General features: G+C 65.5%; 1 protein-coding gene across 1 annotated transcript in view; it reads left to right on the forward strand.

Moving 5' to 3' along the window:
- Positions 1–19,802, forward strand: part of AHNAK2 (AHNAK nucleoprotein 2) — a 36,985-nt gene extending 17,183 nt beyond the window's left edge. The window contains exon 7 of the mRNA XM_055303646.1: positions 126–19,802. Within this exon, the coding sequence (XP_055159621.1) occupies positions 126–19,415 (19,290 nt within the window). The 3' untranslated portion in view covers positions 19,416–19,802. The remainder of the gene's footprint in view (positions 1–125) is intronic.
- The last annotated feature ends 784 nt before the right edge of the window (positions 19,803–20,586 follow it).

The raw sequence follows: 20,586 nt of genomic DNA on the forward strand, positions 1-20,586 counted from the left end.
CCGTCGGGCCTCCCTGAACCCGGGACTGGGGCTGGGGGGCGCCACCAAACCGTCCTCTGTGCTCTGAGCCCAGGGCTCAGATGTCTTGTTCCAGCAGCACCAACTTCACTGTCCTTGTGTTTCAGGACAAAGATGTCGCCGATGGGTGCAGAGAGACCCCCCCGCAGACCCTGGAGGGGAGCGGAGACCGGGAGAGACTGCTCGCCAAGCCCAGGGAGGGCAGAGGCAGGCGGCCCCAGAAGGAGAGGCTCTCCTGGCCCAAATTCCAATCAATAACGAGCAAGCGCAGGCCAGGCCCGCGGAGGTCACACAGCTCCTCCGAGGCCTATGGGCGGGGAGGTGCCCCGGACGTGTCCCCCACAAGCACAGACACGGAGGCACAGCTGCCAGCAGAGGTGCAGGAGCAGAAGGCAGGCCCCGACGACCAGCGGAGGAGGAGCTTCCTGAACCTGAGATTCAGGGTGCGATCAGGGAAGGCTCCCATGCTGGAGGGGCGACCAGGCATGGCGGGCCAAGGCAGACCACTCGCGGCCAGTGCTGTGGAGGAGGCCGGATCCCACGAGGACAGCCAAAAGGCCAGTGAGCCCACCATGGACAGCAGGAGAGAGGACAGGACGGCAGAGGTGCCAGAGGGGCCATTGGCTCTGCCCAGCCAGGGAGCCCTGGGGGAAGGGCCGAGCGTGGCATCCAGGCCCTGGAGGAAGACAAAGGAGGCGAAGGACCAGGAGGATGCTGTGTCAGAAGGAAGGCCGGGGCCGGGCTCAGCCCCACGACAAGGTGGGGAAGGCTATGCCATAGAAATTGGGATTGCCAGATCAGCTCTGCAGGGCAAAGGGGACACACAGGGCCGTCAACCAGAATTCCAAATCCGAATCCCCACCACCTTAAAAACACCACGGTTTAAATTTGCCAAAGAAACAATACAAGAGACAGAGGATGCCATAGCAGTGCAGGGACAGGTGCACGGGGAGTCAGGGACCCTGGCAGAGAAGGCCCACTTCACAGAGGAGGGGCGGCAGGAACCCGAGGCACCTGCACCCAGGAGACCGTCGGTACACCTGCTGGAACGAGAGGCAGAGGCTGAGGGAGCCGAAGCAGCTCACGGGGAGGGACACCAGAAGGAAGGAGAAAAGGAAAGAGATGGGAAGGAGGACCGGACTACAGCACTCAGGTTCAAAATTCCCACTTTTGGGTGGTCACCCAGAAAGGATGGGAAACCAGCAGGAGAAAAACAAGAGCTGGACCTGGACGAAAAAGGAAGAAGCACCACTACAATGTCCACGCTGCACACTGAGGAAGGAGCAAAACGGAGAGAGGGTGAGGAAAGAAAACCTGACACCCCAGGGAGACACCCAAGAGTGGCGGAGGACCTAACATCCGAGGGCCAAAGGAAGCAGGCCGACCTGTCCCTGGGAGACAAGGGGGTGGCCGCCAGAGACAGCAAGTTCAAAATGCCAAAGTTCAAGATGCCGTCCTTTGGCGCGTCGACGCCGAGCAAGTCCTTGGAGGCGTCCGTGGACGTGTCCGTGCCCAAGATGCAGGCCGAAGTGTCCGTGCCCTCCATAGAGGCCGACGTCAAGACCACGGATGTGACCGTTGAGCTCCCACCTGCCGACCTAGAGCTCACAACCCCCGCGGCGGGCCTGAAGCTCCCTGAGGGCCAAGTGCCCGAGGGGGAGCCCCAGGAGCCCTCGGCCGCAGCCGGACTCAAGGGCCACCTGCCCAAGGTACAGATGCCCAGCCTCAAGATGCCCAAAGTGGACATCAAGGCGCCGCAGGTGGACATCAAGGCGCCCAAACTGGACCTGAAGGGCCCCAAAGCCGAGGTGAGCGCCCCCGACGTGGAAGTGTCCCTGCCCAGCGTGGAGGTGGACACCCAGGTGCCCGGCGCCAAGCTGGAGGCCGACCTGTCCCTGGGAGACAAGGGGGTGGCCGCCAGAGACAGCAAGTTCAAAATGCCAAAGTTCAAGATGCCGTCCTTTGGCGCGTCGACGCCGAGCAAGGATTTGGGAACTTCCGTGGACGTGTCCGTGCCCAAGGTCGGAGTGGAGGCCACCCTGCCCTCCGTGGGAGGGGAGATGCGAGCTCCCGAGGCTGCCGTCCAACTGCCCACTGCCGACGTGGACCTCCCTGGGGGAGAGCTGGAGGTGTCCCTGCCCGAGGGAGAGGTGTCTGTGTCCGGGCTCAAGGGCAAAGCAGAAGGAGTCAAGATCAAGGGACAGCTGCCCAAGGTCCACATGCCCAGCCTCAAGATGCCCAAAGTGGACATCACGGCCCCGCAGGTGGACATCAAGGCGCCCCAGGTGGACATCAAGGCGCCCAAACTGGACCTGAAGGGCCCCAAAGCCGAGGTGAGCGCCCCCGACGTGGAAGTGTCCCTGCCCAGCGTGGAGGTGGACACCCAGGTGCCCGGCGCCAAGCTGGAGGCCGACCTGTCCCTGGGAGACAAGGGGGTGGCCGCCAGAGACAGCAAGTTCAAAATGCCAAAGTTCAAGATGCCGTCCTTTGGCGCGTCGACGCCGAGCAAGTCCTTGGAGGCGTCCGTGGACGTGTCCGTGCCCAAGATGCAGGCCGAAGTGTCCGTGCCCTCCATAGAGGCCGACGTCAAGACCACGGATGTGACCGTTGAGCTCCCACCTGCCGACCTAGAGCTCACAACCCCCGCGGCGGGCCTGAAGCTCCCTGAGGGCCAAGTGCCCGAGGGGGAGCCCCAGGAGCCCTCGGCCGCAGCCGGACTCAAGGGCCACCTGCCCAAGGTACAGATGCCCAGCCTCAAGATGCCCAAAGTGGACATCAAGGCGCCCCAGGTGGACATCAAGGCGCCCAAACTGGACCTGAAGGGCTCCAAAGCCGAGGTGAGCGCCCCCGACGTGGAAGTGTCCCTGCCCAGCGTGGAGGTGGACACCCAGGTGCCCGGCGCCAAGCTGGAGGCCGACCTGTCCCTGGGAGACAAGGGGGTGGCCGCCAGAGACAGCAAGTTCAAAATGCCAAAGTTCAAGATGCCGTCCTTTGGCGCGTCGACGCCGAGCAAGGATTTGGGAACTTCCGTGGACGTGTCCGTGCCCAAGGTCGGAGTGGAGGCCACCCTGCCCTCCGTGGGAGGGGAGATGCGAGCTCCCGAGGCTGCCGTCCAACTGCCCACTGCCGACGTGGACCTCCCTGGGGGAGAGCTGGAGGTGTCCCTGCCCGAGGGAGAGGTGTCTGTGTCCGGGCTCAAGGGCAAAGCAGAAGGAGTCAAGATCAAGGGACAGCTGCCCAAGGTCCACATGCCCAGCCTCAAGATGCCCAAAGTGGACATCACGGCCCCGCAGGTGGACATCAAGGCGCCCCAGGTGGACATCAAGGCGCCCAAACTGGACCTGAAGGGCCCCAAAGCCGAGGTGAGCGCCCCCGACGTGGAAGTGTCCCTGCCCAGCGTGGAGGTGGACACCCAGGTGCCCGGCGCCAAGCTGGAGGCCGACCTGTCCCTGGGAGACAAGGGGGTGGCCGCCAGAGACAGCAAGTTCAAAATGCCAAAGTTCAAGATGCCGTCCTTTGGCGCGTCGACGCCGAGCAAGTCCTTGGAGGCGTCCGTGGACGTGTCCGTGCCCAAGATGCAGGCCGAAGTGTCCGTGCCCTCCATAGAGGCCGACGTCAAGACCACGGATGTGACCGTTGAGCTCCCACCTGCCGACCTAGAGCTCACAACCCCCGCGGCGGGCCTGAAGCTCCCTGAGGGCCAAGTGCCCGAGGGGGAGCCCCAGGAGCCCTCGGCCGCAGCCGGACTCAAGGGCCACCTGCCCAAGGTACAGATGCCCAGCCTCAAGATGCCCAAAGTGGACATCAAGGCGCCCCAGGTGGACATCAAGGCGCCCAAACTGGACCTGAAGGGCTCCAAAGCCGAGGTGAGCGCCCCCGACGTGGAAGTGTCCCTGCCCAGCGTGGAGGTGGACACCCAGGTGCCCGGCGCCAAGCTGGAGGCCGACCTGTCCCTGGGAGACAAGGGGGTGGCCGCCAGAGACAGCAAGTTCAAAATGCCAAAGTTCAAGATGCCGTCCTTTGGCGCGTCGACGCCGAGCAAGGATTTGGGAACTTCCGTGGACGTGTCCGTGCCCAAGGTCGGAGTGGAGGCCACCCTGCCCTCCGTGGGAGGGGAGATGCGAGCTCCCGAGGCTGCCGTCCAACTGCCCACTGCCGACGTGGACCTCCCTGGGGGAGAGCTGGAGGTGTCCCTGCCCGAGGGAGAGGTGTCTGTGTCCGGGCTCAAGGGCAAAGCAGAAGGAGTCAAGATCAAGGGACAGCTGCCCAAGGTCCACATGCCCAGCCTCAAGATGCCCAAAGTGGACATCACGGCCCCGCAGGTGGACATCAAGGCGCCCCAGGTGGACATCAAGGCGCCCAAACTGGACCTGAAGGGCCCCAAAGCCGAGGTGAGCGCCCCCGACGTGGAAGTGTCCCTGCCCAGCGTGGAGGTGGACACCCAGGTGCCCGGCGCCAAGCTGGAGGCCGACCTGTCCCTGGGAGACAAGGGGGTGGCCGCCAGAGACAGCAAGTTCAAAATGCCAAAGTTCAAGATGCCGTCCTTTGGCGCGTCGACGCCGAGCAAGTCCTTGGAGGCGTCCGTGGACGTGTCCGTGCCCAAGATGCAGGCCGAAGTGTCCGTGCCCTCCATAGAGGCCGACGTCAAGACCACGGATGTGACCGTTGAGCTCCCACCTGCCGACCTAGAGCTCACAACCCCCGCGGCGGGCCTGAAGCTCCCTGAGGGCCAAGTGCCCGAGGGGGAGCCCCAGGAGCCCTCGGCCGCAGCCGGACTCAAGGGCCACCTGCCCAAGGTACAGATGCCCAGCCTCAAGATGCCCAAAGTGGACATCAAGGCGCCGCAGGTGGACATCAAGGCGCCCAAACTGGACCTGAAGGGCCCCAAAGCCGAGGTGAGCGCCCCCGACGTGGAAGTGTCCCTGCCCAGCGTGGAGGTGGACACCCAGGTGCCCGGCGCCAAGCTGGAGGCCGACCTGTCCCTGGGAGACAAGGGGGTGGCCGCCAGAGACAGCAAGTTCAAAATGCCAAAGTTCAAGATGCCGTCCTTTGGCGCGTCGACGCCGAGCAAGGATTTGGGAACTTCCGTGGACGTGTCCGTGCCCAAGGTCGGAGTGGAGGCCACCCTGCCCTCCGTGGGAGGGGAGATGCGAGCTCCCGAGGCTGCCGTCCAACTGCCCACTGCCGACGTGGACCTCCCTGGGGGAGAGCTGGAGGTGTCCCTGCCCGAGGGAGAGGTGTCTGTGTCCGGGCTCAAGGGCAAAGCAGAAGGAGTCAAGATCAAGGGAGAGCTGCCCAAGGTCCACATTCCCAGCCTCAAGATGCCCAAAGTGGACATCACGGCCCCGCAGGTGGACATCAAGGCGCCCCAGGTGGACATCAAGGCGCCCAAACTGGACCTGAAAGGCCCCAAAGCCGAGGTGAGCGCCCCCGACGTGGAAGTGTCCCTGCCCAGCGTGGAGGTGGACACCCAGGTGCCCGGCGCCAAGCTGGAGGCCGACCTGTCCCTGGGAGACAAGGGGGTGGCCGCCAGAGACAGCAAGTTCAAAATGCCAAAGTTCAAGATGCCGTCCTTTGGCGCGTCGACGCCGAGCAAGTCCTTGGAGGCGTCCGTGGACGTGTCCGTGCCCAAGATGCAGGCCGAAGTGTCCGTGCCCTCCATAGAGGCCGACGTCAAGACCACGGATGTGACCGTTGAGCTCCCACCTGCCGACCTAGAGCTCACAACCCCCGCGGCGGGCCTGAAGCTCCCTGAGGGCCAAGTGCCCGAGGGGGAGCCCCAGGAGCCCTCGGCCGCAGCCGGACTCAAGGGCCACCTGCCCAAGGTACAGATGCCCAGCCTCAAGATGCCCAAAGTGGACATCAAGGCGCCGCAGGTGGACATCAAGGCGCCCAAACTGGACCTGAAGGGCCCCAAAGCCGAGGTGAGCGCCCCCGACGTGGAAGTGTCCCTGCCCAGCGTGGAGGTGGACACCCAGGTGCCCGGCGCCAAGCTGGAGGCCGACCTGTCCCTGGGAGACAAGGGGGTGGCCGCCAGAGACAGCAAGTTCAAAATGCCAAAGTTCAAGATGCCGTCCTTTGGCGCGTCGACGCCGAGCAAGGATTTGGGAACTTCCGTGGACGTGTCCGTGCCCAAGGTCGGAGTGGAGGCCACCCTGCCCTCCGTGGGAGGGGAGATGCGAGCTCCCGAGGCTGCCGTCCAACTGCCCACTGCCGACGTGGACCTCCCTGGGGGAGAGCTGGAGGTGTCCCTGCCCGAGGGAGAGGTGTCTGTGTCCGGGCTCAAGGGCAAAGCAGAAGGAGTCAAGATCAAGGGACAGCTGCCCAAGGTCCACATGCCCAGCCTCAAGATGCCCAAAGTGGACATCACGGCCCCGCAGGTGGACATCAAGGCGCCCCAGGTGGACATCAAGGCGCCCAAACTGGACCTGAAGGGCCCCAAAGCCGAGGTGAGCGCCCCCGACGTGGAAGTGTCCCTGCCCAGCGTGGAGGTGGACACCCAGGTGCCCGGCGCCAAGCTGGAGGCCGACCTGTCCCTGGGAGACAAGGGGGTGGCCGCCAGAGACAGCAAGTTCAAAATGCCAAAGTTCAAGATGCCGTCCTTTGGCGCGTCGACGCCGAGCAAGTCCTTGGAGGCGTCCGTGGACGTGTCCGTGCCCAAGATGCAGGCCGAAGTGTCCGTGCCCTCCATAGAGGCCGACGTCAAGACCACGGATGTGACCGTTGAGCTCCCACCTGCCGACCTAGAGCTCACAACCCCCGCGGCGGGCCTGAAGCTCCCTGAGGGCCAAGTGCCCGAGGGGGAGCCCCAGGAGCCCTCGGCCGCAGCCGGACTCAAGGGCCACCTGCCCAAGGTACAGATGCCCAGCCTCAAGATGCCCAAAGTGGACATCAAGGCGCCGCAGGTGGACATCAAGGCGCCCAAACTGGACCTGAAGGGCCCCAAAGCCGAGGTGAGCGCCCCCGACGTGGAAGTGTCCCTGCCCAGCGTGGAGGTGGACACCCAGGTGCCCGGCGCCAAGCTGGAGGCCGACCTGTCCCTGGGAGACAAGGGGGTGGCCGCCAGAGACAGCAAGTTCAAAATGCCAAAGTTCAAGATGCCGTCCTTTGGCGCGTCGACGCCGAGCAAGGATTTGGGAACTTCCGTGGACGTGTCCGTGCCCAAGGTCGGAGTGGAGGCCACCCTGCCCTCCGTGGGAGGGGAGATGCGAGCTCCCGAGGCTGCCGTCCAACTGCCCACTGCCGACGTGGACCTCCCTGGGGGAGAGCTGGAGGTGTCCCTGCCCGAGGGAGAGGTGTCTGTGTCCGGGCTCAAGGGCAAAGCAGAAGGAGTCAAGATCAAGGGACAGCTGCCCAAGGTCCACATGCCCAGCCTCAAGATGCCCAAAGTGGACATCACGGCCCCGCAGGTGGACATCAAGGCGCCCCAGGTGGACATCAAGGCGCCCAAACTGGACCTGAAGGGCCCCAAAGCCGAGGTGAGCGCCCCCGACGTGGAAGTGTCCCTGCCCAGCGTGGAGGTGGACACTCAGGTGCCCGGCGCCAAGCCGGAGGCCGACCTGTCCCTGGGAGACAAGGGGGTGGCCGCCAGAGACAGCAAGTTCAAAATGCCAAAGTTCAAGATGCCGTCCTTTGGCGCGTCGACGCCGAGCAAGTCCTTGGAGGCGTCCGTGGACGTGTCCGTGCCCAAGATGCAGGCCGAAGTGTCCGTGCCCTCCATAGAGGCCGACGTCAAGACCACGGATGTGACCGTTGAGCTCCCACCTGCCGACCTAGAGCTCACAACCCCCGCGGCGGGCCTGAAGCTCCCTGAGGGCCAAGTGCCCGAGGGGGAGCCCCAGGAGCCCTCGGCCGCAGCCGGACTCAAGGGCCACCTGCCCAAGGTACAGATGCCCAGCCTCAAGATGCCCAAAGTGGACATCAAGGCGCCCCAGGTGGACATCAAGGCGCCCAAACTGGACCTGAAGGGCCCCAAAGCCGAGGTGAGCGCCCCCGACGTGGAAGTGTCCCTGCCCAGCGTGGAGGTGGACACCCAGGTGCCCGGCGCCAAGCTGGAGGCCGACCTGTCCCTGGGAGACAAGGGGGTGGCCGCCAGAGACAGCAAGTTCAAAATGCCAAAGTTCAAGATGCCGTCCTTTGGCGCGTCGACGCCGAGCAAGTCCTTGGAGGCGTCCGTGGACGTGTCCGTGCCCAAGATGCAGGCCGAAGTGTCCGTGCCCTCCATAGAGGCCGACGTCAAGACCACGGATGTGACCGTTGAGCTCCCACCTGCCGACCTAGAGCTCACAACCCCCGCGGCGGGCCTGAAGCTCCCTGAGGGCCAAGTGCCCGAGGGGGAGCCCCAGGAGCCCTCGGCCGCAGCCGGACTCAAGGGCCACCTGCCCAAGGTACAGATGCCCAGCCTCAAGATGCCCAAAGTGGACATCAAGGCGCCCCAGGTGGACATCAAGGCGCCCAAACTGGACCTGAAGGGCTCCAAAGCCGAGGTGAGCGCCCCCGACGTGGAAGTGTCCCTGCCCAGCGTGGAGGTGGACACCCAGGTGCCCGGCGCCAAGCTGGAGGCCGACCTGTCCCTGGGAGACAAGGGGGTGGCCGCCAGAGACAGCAAGTTCAAAATGCCAAAGTTCAAGATGCCGTCCTTTGGCGCGTCGACGCCGAGCAAGGATTTGGGAACTTCCGTGGACGTGTCCGTGCCCAAGGTCGGAGTGGAGGCCACCCTGCCCTCCGTGGGAGGGGAGATGCGAGCTCCCGAGGCTGCCGTCCAACTGCCCACTGCCGACGTGGACCTCCCTGGGGGAGAGCTGGAGGTGTCCCTGCCCGAGGGAGAGGTGTCTGTGTCCGGGCTCAAGGGCAAAGCAGAAGGAGTCAAGATCAAGGGACAGCTGCCCAAGGTCCACATGCCCAGCCTCAAGATGCCCAAAGTGGACATCACGGCCCCGCAGGTGGACATCAAGGCGCCCCAGGTGGACATCAAGGCGCCCAAACTGGACCTGAAGGGCCCCAAAGCCGAGGTGAGCGCCCCCGACGTGGAAGTGTCCCTGCCCAGCGTGGAGGTGGACACCCAGGTGCCCGGCGCCAAGCTGGAGGCCGACCTGTCCCTGGGAGACAAGGGGGTGGCCGCCAGAGACAGCAAGTTCAAAATGCCAAAGTTCAAGATGCCGTCCTTTGGCGCGTCGACGCCGAGCAAGTCCTTGGAGGCGTCCGTGGACGTGTCCGTGCCCAAGATGCAGGCCGAAGTGTCCGTGCCCTCCATAGAGGCCGACGTCAAGACCACGGATGTGACCGTTGAGCTCCCACCTGCCGACCTAGAGCTCACAACCCCCGCGGCGGGCCTGAAGCTCCCTGAGGGCCAAGTGCCCGAGGGGGAGCCCCAGGAGCCCTCGGCCGCAGCCGGACTCAAGGGCCACCTGCCCAAGGTACAGATGCCCAGCCTCAAGATGCCCAAAGTGGACATCAAGGCGCCCCAGGTGGACATCAAGGCGCCCAAACTGGACCTGAAGGGCCCCAAAGCCGAGGTGAGCGCCCCCGACGTGGAAGTGTCCCTGCCCAGCGTGGAGGTGGACACCCAGGTGCCCGGCGCCAAGCTGGAGGCCGACCTGTCCCTGGGAGACAAGGGGGTGGCCGCCAGAGACAGCAAGTTCAAAATGCCAAAGTTCAAGATGCCGTCCTTTGGCGCGTCGACGCCGAGCAAGGATTTGGGAACTTCCGTGGACGTGTCCGTGCCCAAGGTCGGAGTGGAGGCCACCCTGCCCTCCGTGGGAGGGGAGATGCGAGCTCCCGAGGCTGCCGTCCAACTGCCCACTGCCGACGTGGACCTCCCTGGGGGAGAGCTGGAGGTGTCCCTGCCCGAGGGAGAGGTGTCTGTGTCCGGGCTCAAGGGCAAAGCAGAAGGAGTCAAGATCAAGGGACAGCTGCCCAAGGTCCACATGCCCAGCCTCAAGATGCCCAAAGTGGACATCACGGCCCCGCAGGTGGACATCAAGGCGCCCCAGGTGGACATCAAGGCGCCCAAACTGGACCTGAAGGGCCCCAAAGCCGAGGTGAGCGCCCCCGACGTGGAAGTGTCCCTGCCCAGCGTGGAGGTGGACACCCAGGTGCCCGGCGCCAAGCTGGAGGCCGACCTGTCCCTGGGAGACAAGGGGGTGGCCGCCAGAGACAGCAAGTTCAAAATGCCAAAGTTCAAGATGCCGTCCTTTGGCGCGTCGACGCCGAGCAAGGATTTGGGAACTTCCGTGGACGTGTCCGTGCCCAAGGTCGGAGTGGAGGCCACCCTGCCCTCCGTGGGAGGGGAGATGCGAGCTCCCGAGGCTGCCGTCCAACTGCCCACTGCCGACGTGGACCTCCCTGGGGGAGAGCTGGAGGTGTCCCTGCCCGAGGGAGAGGTGTCTGTGTCCGGGCTCAAGGGCAAAGCAGAAGGAGTCAAGATCAAGGGACAGCTGCCCAAGGTCCACATGCCCAGCCTCAAGATGCCCAAAGTGGACATCACGGCCCCGCAGGTGGACATCAAGGCGCCCCAGGTGGACATCAAGGCGCCCAAACTGGACCTGAAGGGCCCCAAAGCCGAGGTGAGCGCCCCCGACGTGGAAGTGTCCCTGCCCAGCGTGGAGGTGGACACCCAGGTGCCCGGCGCCAAGCTGGAGGCCGACCTGTCCCTGGGAGACAAGGGGGTGGCCGCCAGAGACAGCAAGTTCAAAATGCCAAAGTTCAAGATGCCGTCCTTTGGCGCGTCGACGCCGAGCAAGTCCTTGGAGGCGTCCGTGGACGTGTCCGTGCCCAAGATGCAGGCCGAAGTGTCCGTGCCCTCCATAGAGGCCGACGTCAAGACCACGGATGTGACCGTTGAGCTCCCACCTGCCGACCTAGAGCTCACAACCCCCGCGGCGGGCCTGAAGCTCCCTGAGGGCCAAGTGCCCGAGGGGGAGCCCCAGGAGCCCTCGGCCGCAGCCGGACTCAAGGGCCACCTGCCCAAGGTACAGATGCCCAGCCTCAAGATGCCCAAAGTGGACATCAAGGCGCCCCAGGTGGACATCAAGGCGCCCAAACTGGACCTGAAGGGCCCCAAAGCCGAGGTGAGCGCCCCCGACGTGGAAGTGTCCCTGCCCAGCGTGGAGGTGGACACCCAGGTGCCCGGCGCCAAGCTGGAGGCCGACCTGTCCCTGGGAGACAAGGGGGTGGCCGCCAGAGACAGCAAGTTCAAAATGCCAAAGTTCAAGATGCCGTCCTTTGGCGCGTCGACGCCGAGCAAGGATTTGGGAACTTCCGTGGACGTGTCCGTGCCCAAGGTCGGAGTGGAGGCCACCCTGCCCTCCGTGGGAGGGGAGATGCGAGCTCCCGAGGCTGCCGTCCAACTGCCCACTGCCGACGTGGACCTCCCTGGGGGAGAGCTGGAGGTGTCCCTGCCCGAGGGAGAGGTGTCTGTGTCTGGGCTCAAGGGCAAAGCAGAAGGAGTCAAGATCAAGGGACAGCTGCCCAAGGTCCACATGCCCAGCCTCAAGATGCCCAAAGTGGACATCACGGCCCCGCAGGTGGACATCAAGGCGCCCCAGGTGGACATCAAGGCGCCCAAACTGGACCTGAAGGGCCCCAAAGCCGAGGTGAGCGCCCCCGACGTGGAAGTGTCCCTGCCCAGCGTGGAGGTGGACACCCAGGTGCCCGGCGCCAAGCCGGAGGCCGACCTGTCCCTGGGAGACAAGGGGGTGGCCGCCAGAGACAGCAAGTTCAAAATGCCAAAGTTCAAGATGCCGTCCTTTGGCGCGTCGACGCCGAGCAAGTCCTTGGAGGCGTCCGTGGACGTGTCCGTGCCCAAGATGCAGGCCGAAGTGTCCGTGCCCTCCATAGAGGCCGACGTCAAGACCACGGATGTGACCGTTGAGCTCCCACCTGCCGACCTAGAGCTCACAACCCCCGCGGCGGGCCTGAAGCTCCCTGAGGGCCAAGTGCCCGAGGGGGAGCCCCAGGAGCCCTCGGCCGCAGCCGGACTCAAGGGCCACCTGCCCAAGGTACAGATGCCCAGCCTCAAGATGCCCAAAGTGGACATCAAGGCGCCCCAGGTGGACATCAAGGCGCCCAAACTGGACCTGAAGGGCCCCAAAGCCGAGGTGAGCGCCCCCGACGTGGAAGTGTCCCTGCCCAGCGTGGAGGTGGACACCCAGGTGCCCGGCGCCAAGCTGGAGGCCGACCTGTCCCTGGGAGACAAGGGGGTGGCCGCCAGAGACAGCAAGTTCAAAATGCCAAAGTTCAAGATGCCGTCCTTTGGCGCGTCGACGCCGAGCAAGGATTTGGGAACTTCCGTGGACGTGTCCGTGCCCAAGGTCGGAGTGGAGGCCACCCTGCCCTCCGTGGGAGGGGAGATGCGAGCTCCCGAGGCTGCCGTCCAACTGCCCACTGCCGACGTGGACCTCCCTGGGGGAGAGCTGGAGGTGTCCCTGCCCGAGGGAGAGGTGTCTGTGTCCGGGCTCAAGGGCAAAGCAGAAGGAGTCAAGATCAAGGGACAGCTGCCCAAGGTCCACATGCCCAGCCTCAAGATGCCCAAAGTGGACATCACGGCCCCGCAGGTGGACATCAAGGCGCCCCAGGTGGACATCAAGGCGCCCAAACTGGACCTGAAGGGCCCCAAAGCCGAGGTGAGCGCCCCCGACGTGGAAGTGTCCCTGCCCAGCGTGGAGGTGGACACCCAGGTGCCCGGCGCCAAGCCGGAGGCCGACCTGTCCCTGGGAGACAAGGGGGTGGCCGCCAGAGACAGCAAGTTCAAAATGCCAAAGTTCAAGATGCCGTCCTTTGGCGCGTCGACGCCGAGCAAGTCCTTGGAGGCGTCCGTGGACGTGTCCGTGCCCAAGATGCAGGCCGAAGTGTCCGTGCCCTCCATAGAGGCCGACGTCAAGACCACGGATGTGACCGTTGAGCTCCCACCTGCCGACCTAGAGCTCACAACCCCCGCGGCGGGCCTGAAGCTCCCTGAGGGCCAAGTGCCCGAGGGGGAGCCCCAGGAGCCCTCGGCCGCAGCCGGACTCAAGGGCCACCTGCCCAAGGTACAGATGCCCAGCCTCAAGATGCCCAAAGTGGACATCAAGGCGCCCCAGGTGGACATCAAGGCGCCCAAACTGGACCTGAAGGGCCCCAAAGCCGAGGTGAGCGCCCCCGACGTGGAAGTGTCCCTGCCCAGCGTGGAGGTGGACACCCAGGTGCCCGGCGCCAAGCTGGAGGCCGACCTGTCCCTGGGAGACAAGGGGGTGGCCGCCAGAGACAGCAAGTTCAAAATGCCAAAGTTCAAGATGCCGTCCTTTGGCGCGTCGACGCCGAGCAAGGATTTGGGAACTTCCGTGGACGTGTCCGTGCCCAAGGTCGGAGTGGAGGCCACCCTGCCCTCCGTGGGAGGGGAGATGCGAGCTCCCGAGGCTGCCGTCCAACTGCCCACTGCCGACGTGGACCTCCCTGGGGGAGAGCTGGAGGTGTCCCTGCCCGAGGGAGAGGTGTCTGTGTCCGGGCTCAAGGGCAAAGCAGAAGGAGTCAAGATCAAGGGACAGCTGCCCAAGGTCCACATGCCCAGCCTCAAGATGCCCAAAGTGGACATCACGGCCCCGCAGGTGGACATCAAGGCGCCCCAGGTGGACATCAAGGCGCCCAAACTGGACCTGAAGGGCCCCAAAGCCGAGGTGAGCGCCCCCGACGTGGAAGTGTCCCTGCCCAGCGTGGAGGTGGACACCCAGGTGCCCGGCGCCAAGCTGGAGGCCGACCTGTCCCTGGGAGACAAGGGGGTGGCCGCCAGAGACAGCAAGTTCAAAATGCCAAAGTTCAAGATGCCGTCCTTTGGCGCGTCGACGCCGAGCAAGTCCTTGGAGGCGTCCGTGGACGTGTCCGTGCCCAAGATGCAGGCCGAAGTGTCCGTGCCCTCCATAGAGGCCGACGTCAAGACCACGGATGTGACCGTTGAGCTCCCACCTGCCGACCTAGAGCTCACAACCCCCGCGGCGGGCCTGAAGCTCCCTGAGGGCCAAGTGCCCGAGGGGGAGCCCCAGGAGCCCTCGGCCGCAGCCGGACTCAAGGGCCACCTGCCCAAGGTACAGATGCCCAGCCTCAAGATGCCCAAAGTGGACATCAAGGCGCCCCAGGTGGACATCAAGGCGCCCAAACTGGACCTGAAGGGCTCCAAAGCCGAGGTGAGCGCCCCCGACGTGGAAGTGTCCCTGCCCAGCGTGGAGGTGGACACCCAGGTGCCCGGCGCCAAGCTGGAGGCCGACCTGTCCCTGGGAGACAAGGGGGTGGCCGCCAGAGACAGCAAGTTCAAAATGCCAAAGTTCAAGATGCCGTCCTTTGGCGCGTCGACGCCGAGCAAGGATTTGGGAACTTCCGTGGACGTGTCCGTGCCCAAGGTCGGAGTGGAGGCCACCCTGCCCTCCGTGGGAGGGGAGATGCGAGCTCCCGAGGCTGCCGTCCAACTGCCCACTGCCGACGTGGACCTCCCTGGGGGAGAGCTGGAGGTGTCCCTGCCCGAGGGAGAGGTGTCTGTGTCCGGGCTCAAGGGCAAAGCAGAAGGAGTCAAGATCAAGGGACAGCTGCCCAAGGTCCACATGCCCAGCCTCAAGATGCCCAAAGTGGACATCACGGCCCCGCAGGTGGACATCAAGGCGCCCCAGGTGGACATCAAGGCGCCCAAACTGGACCTGAAGGGCCCCAAAGCCGAGGTGAGCGCCCCCGACGTGGAAGTGTCCCTGCCCAGCGTGGAGGTGGACACCCAGGTGCCCGGCGCCAAGCTGGAGGCCGACCTGTCCCTGGGAGACAAGGGGGTGGCCGCCAGAGACAGCAAGTTCAAAATGCCAAAGTTCAAGATGCCGTCCTTTGGCGCGTCGACGCCGAGCAAGTCCTTGGAGGCGTCCGTGGACGTGTCCGTGCCCAAGATGCAGGCCGAAGTGTCCGTGCCCTCCATAGAGGCCGACGTCAAGACCACGGATGTGACCGTTGAGCTCCCACCTGCCGACCTAGAGCTCACAACCCCCGCGGCGGGCCTGAAGCTCCCTGAGGGCCAAGTGCCCGAGGGGGAGCCCCAGGAGCCCTCGGCCGCAGCTGGACTCAAGGGCCACCTGCCCAAGGTACAGATGCCCAGCCTCAAGATGCCCAAAGTGGACATCAAGGCGCCCCAGGTGGACATCAAGGCGCCCAAACTGGACCTGAAGGGCCCCAAAGCCGAGGTGAGCGCCCCCGACGTGGAAGTGTCCCTGCCCAGCGTGGAGGTGGACACCCAGGTGCCCGGCGCCAAGCTGGAGGCCGACCTGTCCCTGGGAGACAAGGGGGTGGCCGCCAGAGACAGCAAGTTCAAAATGCCAAAGTTCAAGATGCCGTCCTTTGGCGCGTCGACGCCGAGCAAGGATTTGGGAACTTCCGTGGACGTGTCCGTGCCCAAGGTCGGATTGGAGGCCACCCTGCCCTCCGTGGGAGGGGAGATGCGAGCTCCCGAGGCTGCCGTCCAACTGCCCACTGCCGACGTGGACCTCCCTGGGGGAGAGCTGGAGGTGTCCCTGCCCGAGGGAGAGGTGTCTGTGTCCGGGCTCAAGGGCAAAGCAGAAGGAGTCAAGATCAAGGGACAGCTGCCCAAGGTCCACATGCCCAGCCTCAAGATGCCCAAAGTGGACATCACGGCCCCGCAGGTGGACATCAAGGCGCCCCAGGTGGACATCAAGGCGCCCAAACTGGACCTGAAGGGCCCCAAAGCCGAGGTGAGCGCCCCCGACGTGGAAGTGTCCCTGCCCAGCGTGGAGGTGGACACCCAGGTGCCCGGCGCCAAGCTGGAGGCCGACCTGTCCCTGGGAGACAAGGGGGTGGCCGCCAGAGACAGCAAGTTCAAAATGCCAAAGTTCAAGATGCCGTCCTTTGGCGCGTCGACGCCGAGCAAGTCCTTGGAGGCGTCCGTGGACGTGTCCGTGCCCAAGATGCAGGCCGAAGTGTCCGTGCCCTCCATAGAGGCCGACGTCAAGACCACGGATGTGACCGTTGAGCTCCCACCTGCCGACCTAGAGCTCACAACCCCCGCGGCGGGCCTGAAGCTCCCTGAGGGCCAAGTGCCCGAGGGGGAGCCCCAGGAGCCCTCGGCCGCAGCCGGACTCAAGGGCCACCTGCCCAAGGTACAGATGCCCAGCCTCAAGATGCCCAAAGTGGACATCAAGGCGCCCCAGGTGGACATCAAGGCGCCCAAACTGGACCTGAAGGGCCCCAAAGCCGAGGTGAGCGCCCCCGACGTGGAAGTGTCCCTGCCCAGCGTGGAGGTGGACACCCAGGTGCCCGGCGTCAAGCTGGAGGCCGACCTGTCCCTGGGAGACAAGGGAATCTCCTTCAGTCATCGTGATCAGTCCCGTTTCCACGTGGAAAGTGATATTTCTTCGTCAGTTGGGAAAAGTGAGGAAAAAAGTAAAAGCAAAAAATTGCTTTTTAAAATGCCCAAAGTCTTCTCTCCAACTGGTAAAACAGCTAAAAGCTCCATAACCTCTTCCCGGGTATCTGAGGTCGAGACCTCGAGCCCTGATCCCTGTGATGGCGTCACTCTTACAAAGTTCCAGGTCACTGTCCCCAGAGGCCCCATCTCCCCCGAGCTGCCTTGTGAAACCCCGTCTGTGTCCCAAGCGGCATCTGAGCCTCCCAGCGCGGCCGGTGATGTTGACCTCACCTCCAGTGAGAGCCTTCTCCTGTCCCAGTCTGAAGGTCCCACAGCCCCAGTGGACACTGCACTTACTGAATCTTTAGGCCGGGTAACTTTCCCGAAGTTTCATCGACCGAAGTTCCGGGTGTCACTCCCCAAATCGGACCCTGGAGGAGTGGAGCCTGGAGGTGCAGAGTTTGCATCCCCCACGTCTCCTCCCTTCCCTGTGCAGGGGCCAGACTCCTCCTCCATGGAAGCCACGGCGTTCCCAATGCCAGGCAGCCAATTGCCACCTGCAGTTTTCTCTGTCGCCACCACGGGCACCTCAGTAGAGCCCCTCGTGGAAGCCCCAGGTGACAGTACAGAGTGCAAGGGGAGAGGCAGTCCCATAAAAGCAGCAAGGCTGAAGCTCCCCTCTTTCAGCTGGTCCCCAAAGAAGGGGGCGGAGTCCAAAGCGGACCCTGGCATCAGCGTGGTTATAGATGCAGGTGCTCTGGGTGACCCGCCTGGGGTTCGTGTTCCACCCACAGAAGCCCATGGGGATGTGGCTCTTGGGAAGGAGGGAGAGGCGGGAGGGGTGAGAACGCATGCCCTGGTCCTGCAGACGGTCGCCCCTCCTGGAGTGAAGGCTTCCACGGGAGGGGCCGGCCCGCTACCGGGAGACCCCGACCAGGCCCACACGGCCAGCGGGGAGGTTGGAATTGGGGGTGCTGGCGGCGCCGCGGGTCCCCCGGAAGGGGCGGATGTGAACCTCCACCTGCCACCGGCCCGTGTTCCCAGTTCTGACCTCAGACCCGGCGATGCCACAGTGGAGGGGAGCCTGTCTACGGGTGACCTTCCTGTTTCCAAACACGGCCTGTCTTTTGGAGGCAGCGCCAAGGAAGCCGGGCTCGGGGACAGCTCAACAAGCCAGCTTTGTGGGGAGGGGACGGCCCCCTCAGCAGAAGACCCACTTCTGCTATCCCCGACGGTGGGGAGCCCGGAGCGGGCTGCGGCCGCGGGAGGGGCGCCGGCGGGGTCCAGGGAGAGCTGGTTTAGGATGCCCTCGCTCCGCCTGCCCGGCTTCAGACGCCCCTCCAAGGAGAGAGCCGGGTCTGCGGGGCCGGGGGCCCAGAGCCCCACATCTGCTGCCAGCGCTCCAGGGGAAGGAGAGGCACCGGCTGCAGTGCAGGGTCAGGACGTCCGTGTGTCCGGGTCAGAGGTGGACGCCCCTAAGTCCCCGCAGCCACTGGAGGCTGGTGCAGACGGGGCAGCTGCTGGCAGCCTGGCTCCCTCCTACTCGGATGTTCTACAGAGGCACCTGGACCTTCACGCCCCTGCGGCAGGGGTATTGGCCTCCGAGGCCAGGGTCCGGCCCGGCGCAGGCTCCCTGCCCCTCCAGGTGCACGGGGCACCCGCAGAGCCCTGCGCCCCTCGGGGAGATGCAGGCCGGCCCCCTGTTCCTGGGCCAACGGGCCAGGGCACGGTCAGGGGGGCGGGGGGTGCCGAGGAGCCGCCTTCCCAGCCGGAGGGCCCCCTCAGACTGAGGGCTTCCAGCACCGATCTGCTGTCCCAGGTCTCCGTGGTCAACGTGGGTCAAGTCTGGGAAGACTCTGTGCTGAGCGTGCAGTTCCCCACCTTAACCGTGCCGAGGTTCAGCTTCCCGGCCCCCGGCTCGGAGGCGGATGTTTTCGTGCCCAGCCTCAGAGAGCTGCCCTGCCCGCAGAGCGGGCCTGACACGGCCCTGCACGAGCAAGGCCCTGGTGTGCCGGCCGCCGGCATCCCGACAGCCGCCGAGGCCCGAGGCCCCTCGGAGGCCGCCCCCATCTGCAAGGTCCGGGTGCACATCCAGGGCGCGGAGGCCGAGAGCCGCCAGGTCACCGTGCACAGCACAGTGACGGCCGTGTACACTGAGCTCTCAGGGCCCGAGGCTTTTCCCACCCAGATCGTGCGGGAGTCAGAGGTTCCCATGTCTGAGACCCAAACACCCTCTTATGGGTTCTCCTTGCTGAAGGGGAGGGTCCCAGAGGCCCCGGCTCGGGCGCGGGTGCACGTGGTGACCGCTGACTCTGGGCCGAGGGGGCGCCTTCCGGAGGCCCCTGAACCAGTGGTCCCGGGAGCTGACCCCGTCTCTGGAGACCTCCAGCCCGACACCGGAGAGCCGTTTGAAATCATCTCCACCAGTGTAGACCTGTCGGGACCCCCAGAGTGCTCATCCGACCTTCACTCTGGCCTCAGCCCCGCTGACAGCTGTTCCGACGAGGAGCCTGCGGAAATTCTGGAATTCCCATCTGAGGAGGGCCAGGAGGCGGCCGCCGGCCTGGGAGGGGAGGGCGGGGCTCCCAGAGCAAGGCCGGAAGGTAAACGGGCCTCGGGTCTGTTCCGATTCTGGCTCCCGAGCGTCGGCTTCTCTTCCTCCGTGGCCGAGGCGAGCCCCGATGCCCTCGCGGAAGCCCCGAGCGCGGCCCCGGTGCAGACCCAGCCCGCGGCGCGGCTGCCACCCTCCCAGGAGAAGGGGGGCTGGTTCCGATTCCCCAAATTGGGGTTCTCCTCCTCCCCTGCCAAGAAAAGCAAAAGTGCAGAAGAAGAGGCGAGTCCGACCGAGCAAACTCCCCAAGACGAGGCGGGTACCTTCTACGACGCCCGAGAAAGCTTCTCTCCCGAAGAGCGGGGCGCCGGGGAGCAGGCCCAGGGGAGCATGGTGGCCTCGGCGGCGAGAACCGAGCTCATCCTGCTGGAGCCCGACGGGGCCGCCCGCCAGCCGTCCGCGCCCAGGCCCGCCAGCAAGTGAGCACCGGCCGGCAGAGTCCTCCGGGGAGGCCCCGCTGCTCGCAGTCCCGACCCCGCGTCCACCCCGCTCCCGGAGTAGACCCCACGCCAACCACCGGACCCCTCCCACGTGGGGCCGGGGGCGGGGGCCGTGCCGGCTGCTGGGGTGCTGTCTCCGTTACCCACGCTTCCAGAGACCCACCCCTGCAGAGCCCCTCGACGGAGGCTTGCTAACGTCCGCGGGTGTAGACGTTGGGTTGCTAAAGTCTGGCGCATCCCAGTGCCCGTGCAGCCCCGCGCGTGGCCCCCAAGCCCCCACCCCCCCGCAGTGTACACGCTGCAGCCAGGCTGCGGGCAGAGCCTCCTCAGCTGTCCCCTGGACGGGCAATAAAGGACAAGATGCCTCCCACCACACCGACTGCGAGGTCTTTTGTTCCGGGTCGGAACACCCCTGCTTGCGCTCCCCCCGAACTCGTCTCTACGGGCTGCCCTAGAAGAGCAGGGCTGCTGCACGGCCCCTGGGACCTCGTGGTGGGCCGGGCGGGTAGTGGGCGCACTGTGGGCAGAGCCGAGAGAGCCTGCCGTGAGCCGGGGCCGGGGCAGGGTGCTGGCAGCGGGTTGGGTGCTGGCAGTGGGCTGGGACGGGGACTTGGAGCCGCCCAGGCACCTGCCCTGCAGAGGCAGGATCGGAATCCGCGTGGAGCCCGGTTCTGGCCCGTCTGCTGGATCAGAAGCCTGTCTCTGCGGCCCTGGCCTCTCTCGACCCCTGGCTTCTGACCAAAGCTTCGGAGCCCACCTGCCCTGTGGGAGCCCCCTATGCTGGCGCTCAGGGCTGGCCAGCGGCCCAAGGGACAGCAGAGTGGGACACCTGGGTCCTGCTGTCCCACACCCTGGGGTGCCCCTCCCTGTCCCCCGTTCTCTCTGCCCCCTGGTGAGCCGACAGGCTGCGGCCGGCCCCTTACACGTCAGCATCCTCGCTGGTGAAGAAGGTCCCCGAGCTCAGCCTGCTTCCCTTCCCAGACCTGCGAGAGGGTCCCGGGACCGTGCCAGTGATGCACGCAGCCCTGCAAGGCGTCCACGGCCTCCCGGGCCCGTCTGTGTGTGAGCGGCACTGGCCCAAGCCAAGGCCCGGGGGCCGCCGTGGCCGCTGCCCGTGTCCCGCGCGGGAGCCCCGTAGGAGCAGATACGCGCAG

This window comes from Nyctereutes procyonoides, unplaced genomic scaffold (assembly GCF_905146905.1).
Source record: "Nyctereutes procyonoides isolate TBG_1078 unplaced genomic scaffold, NYPRO_anot_genome, whole genome shotgun sequence".
Classification (NCBI taxonomy): domain Eukaryota; kingdom Metazoa; phylum Chordata; class Mammalia; order Carnivora; family Canidae; genus Nyctereutes; species Nyctereutes procyonoides.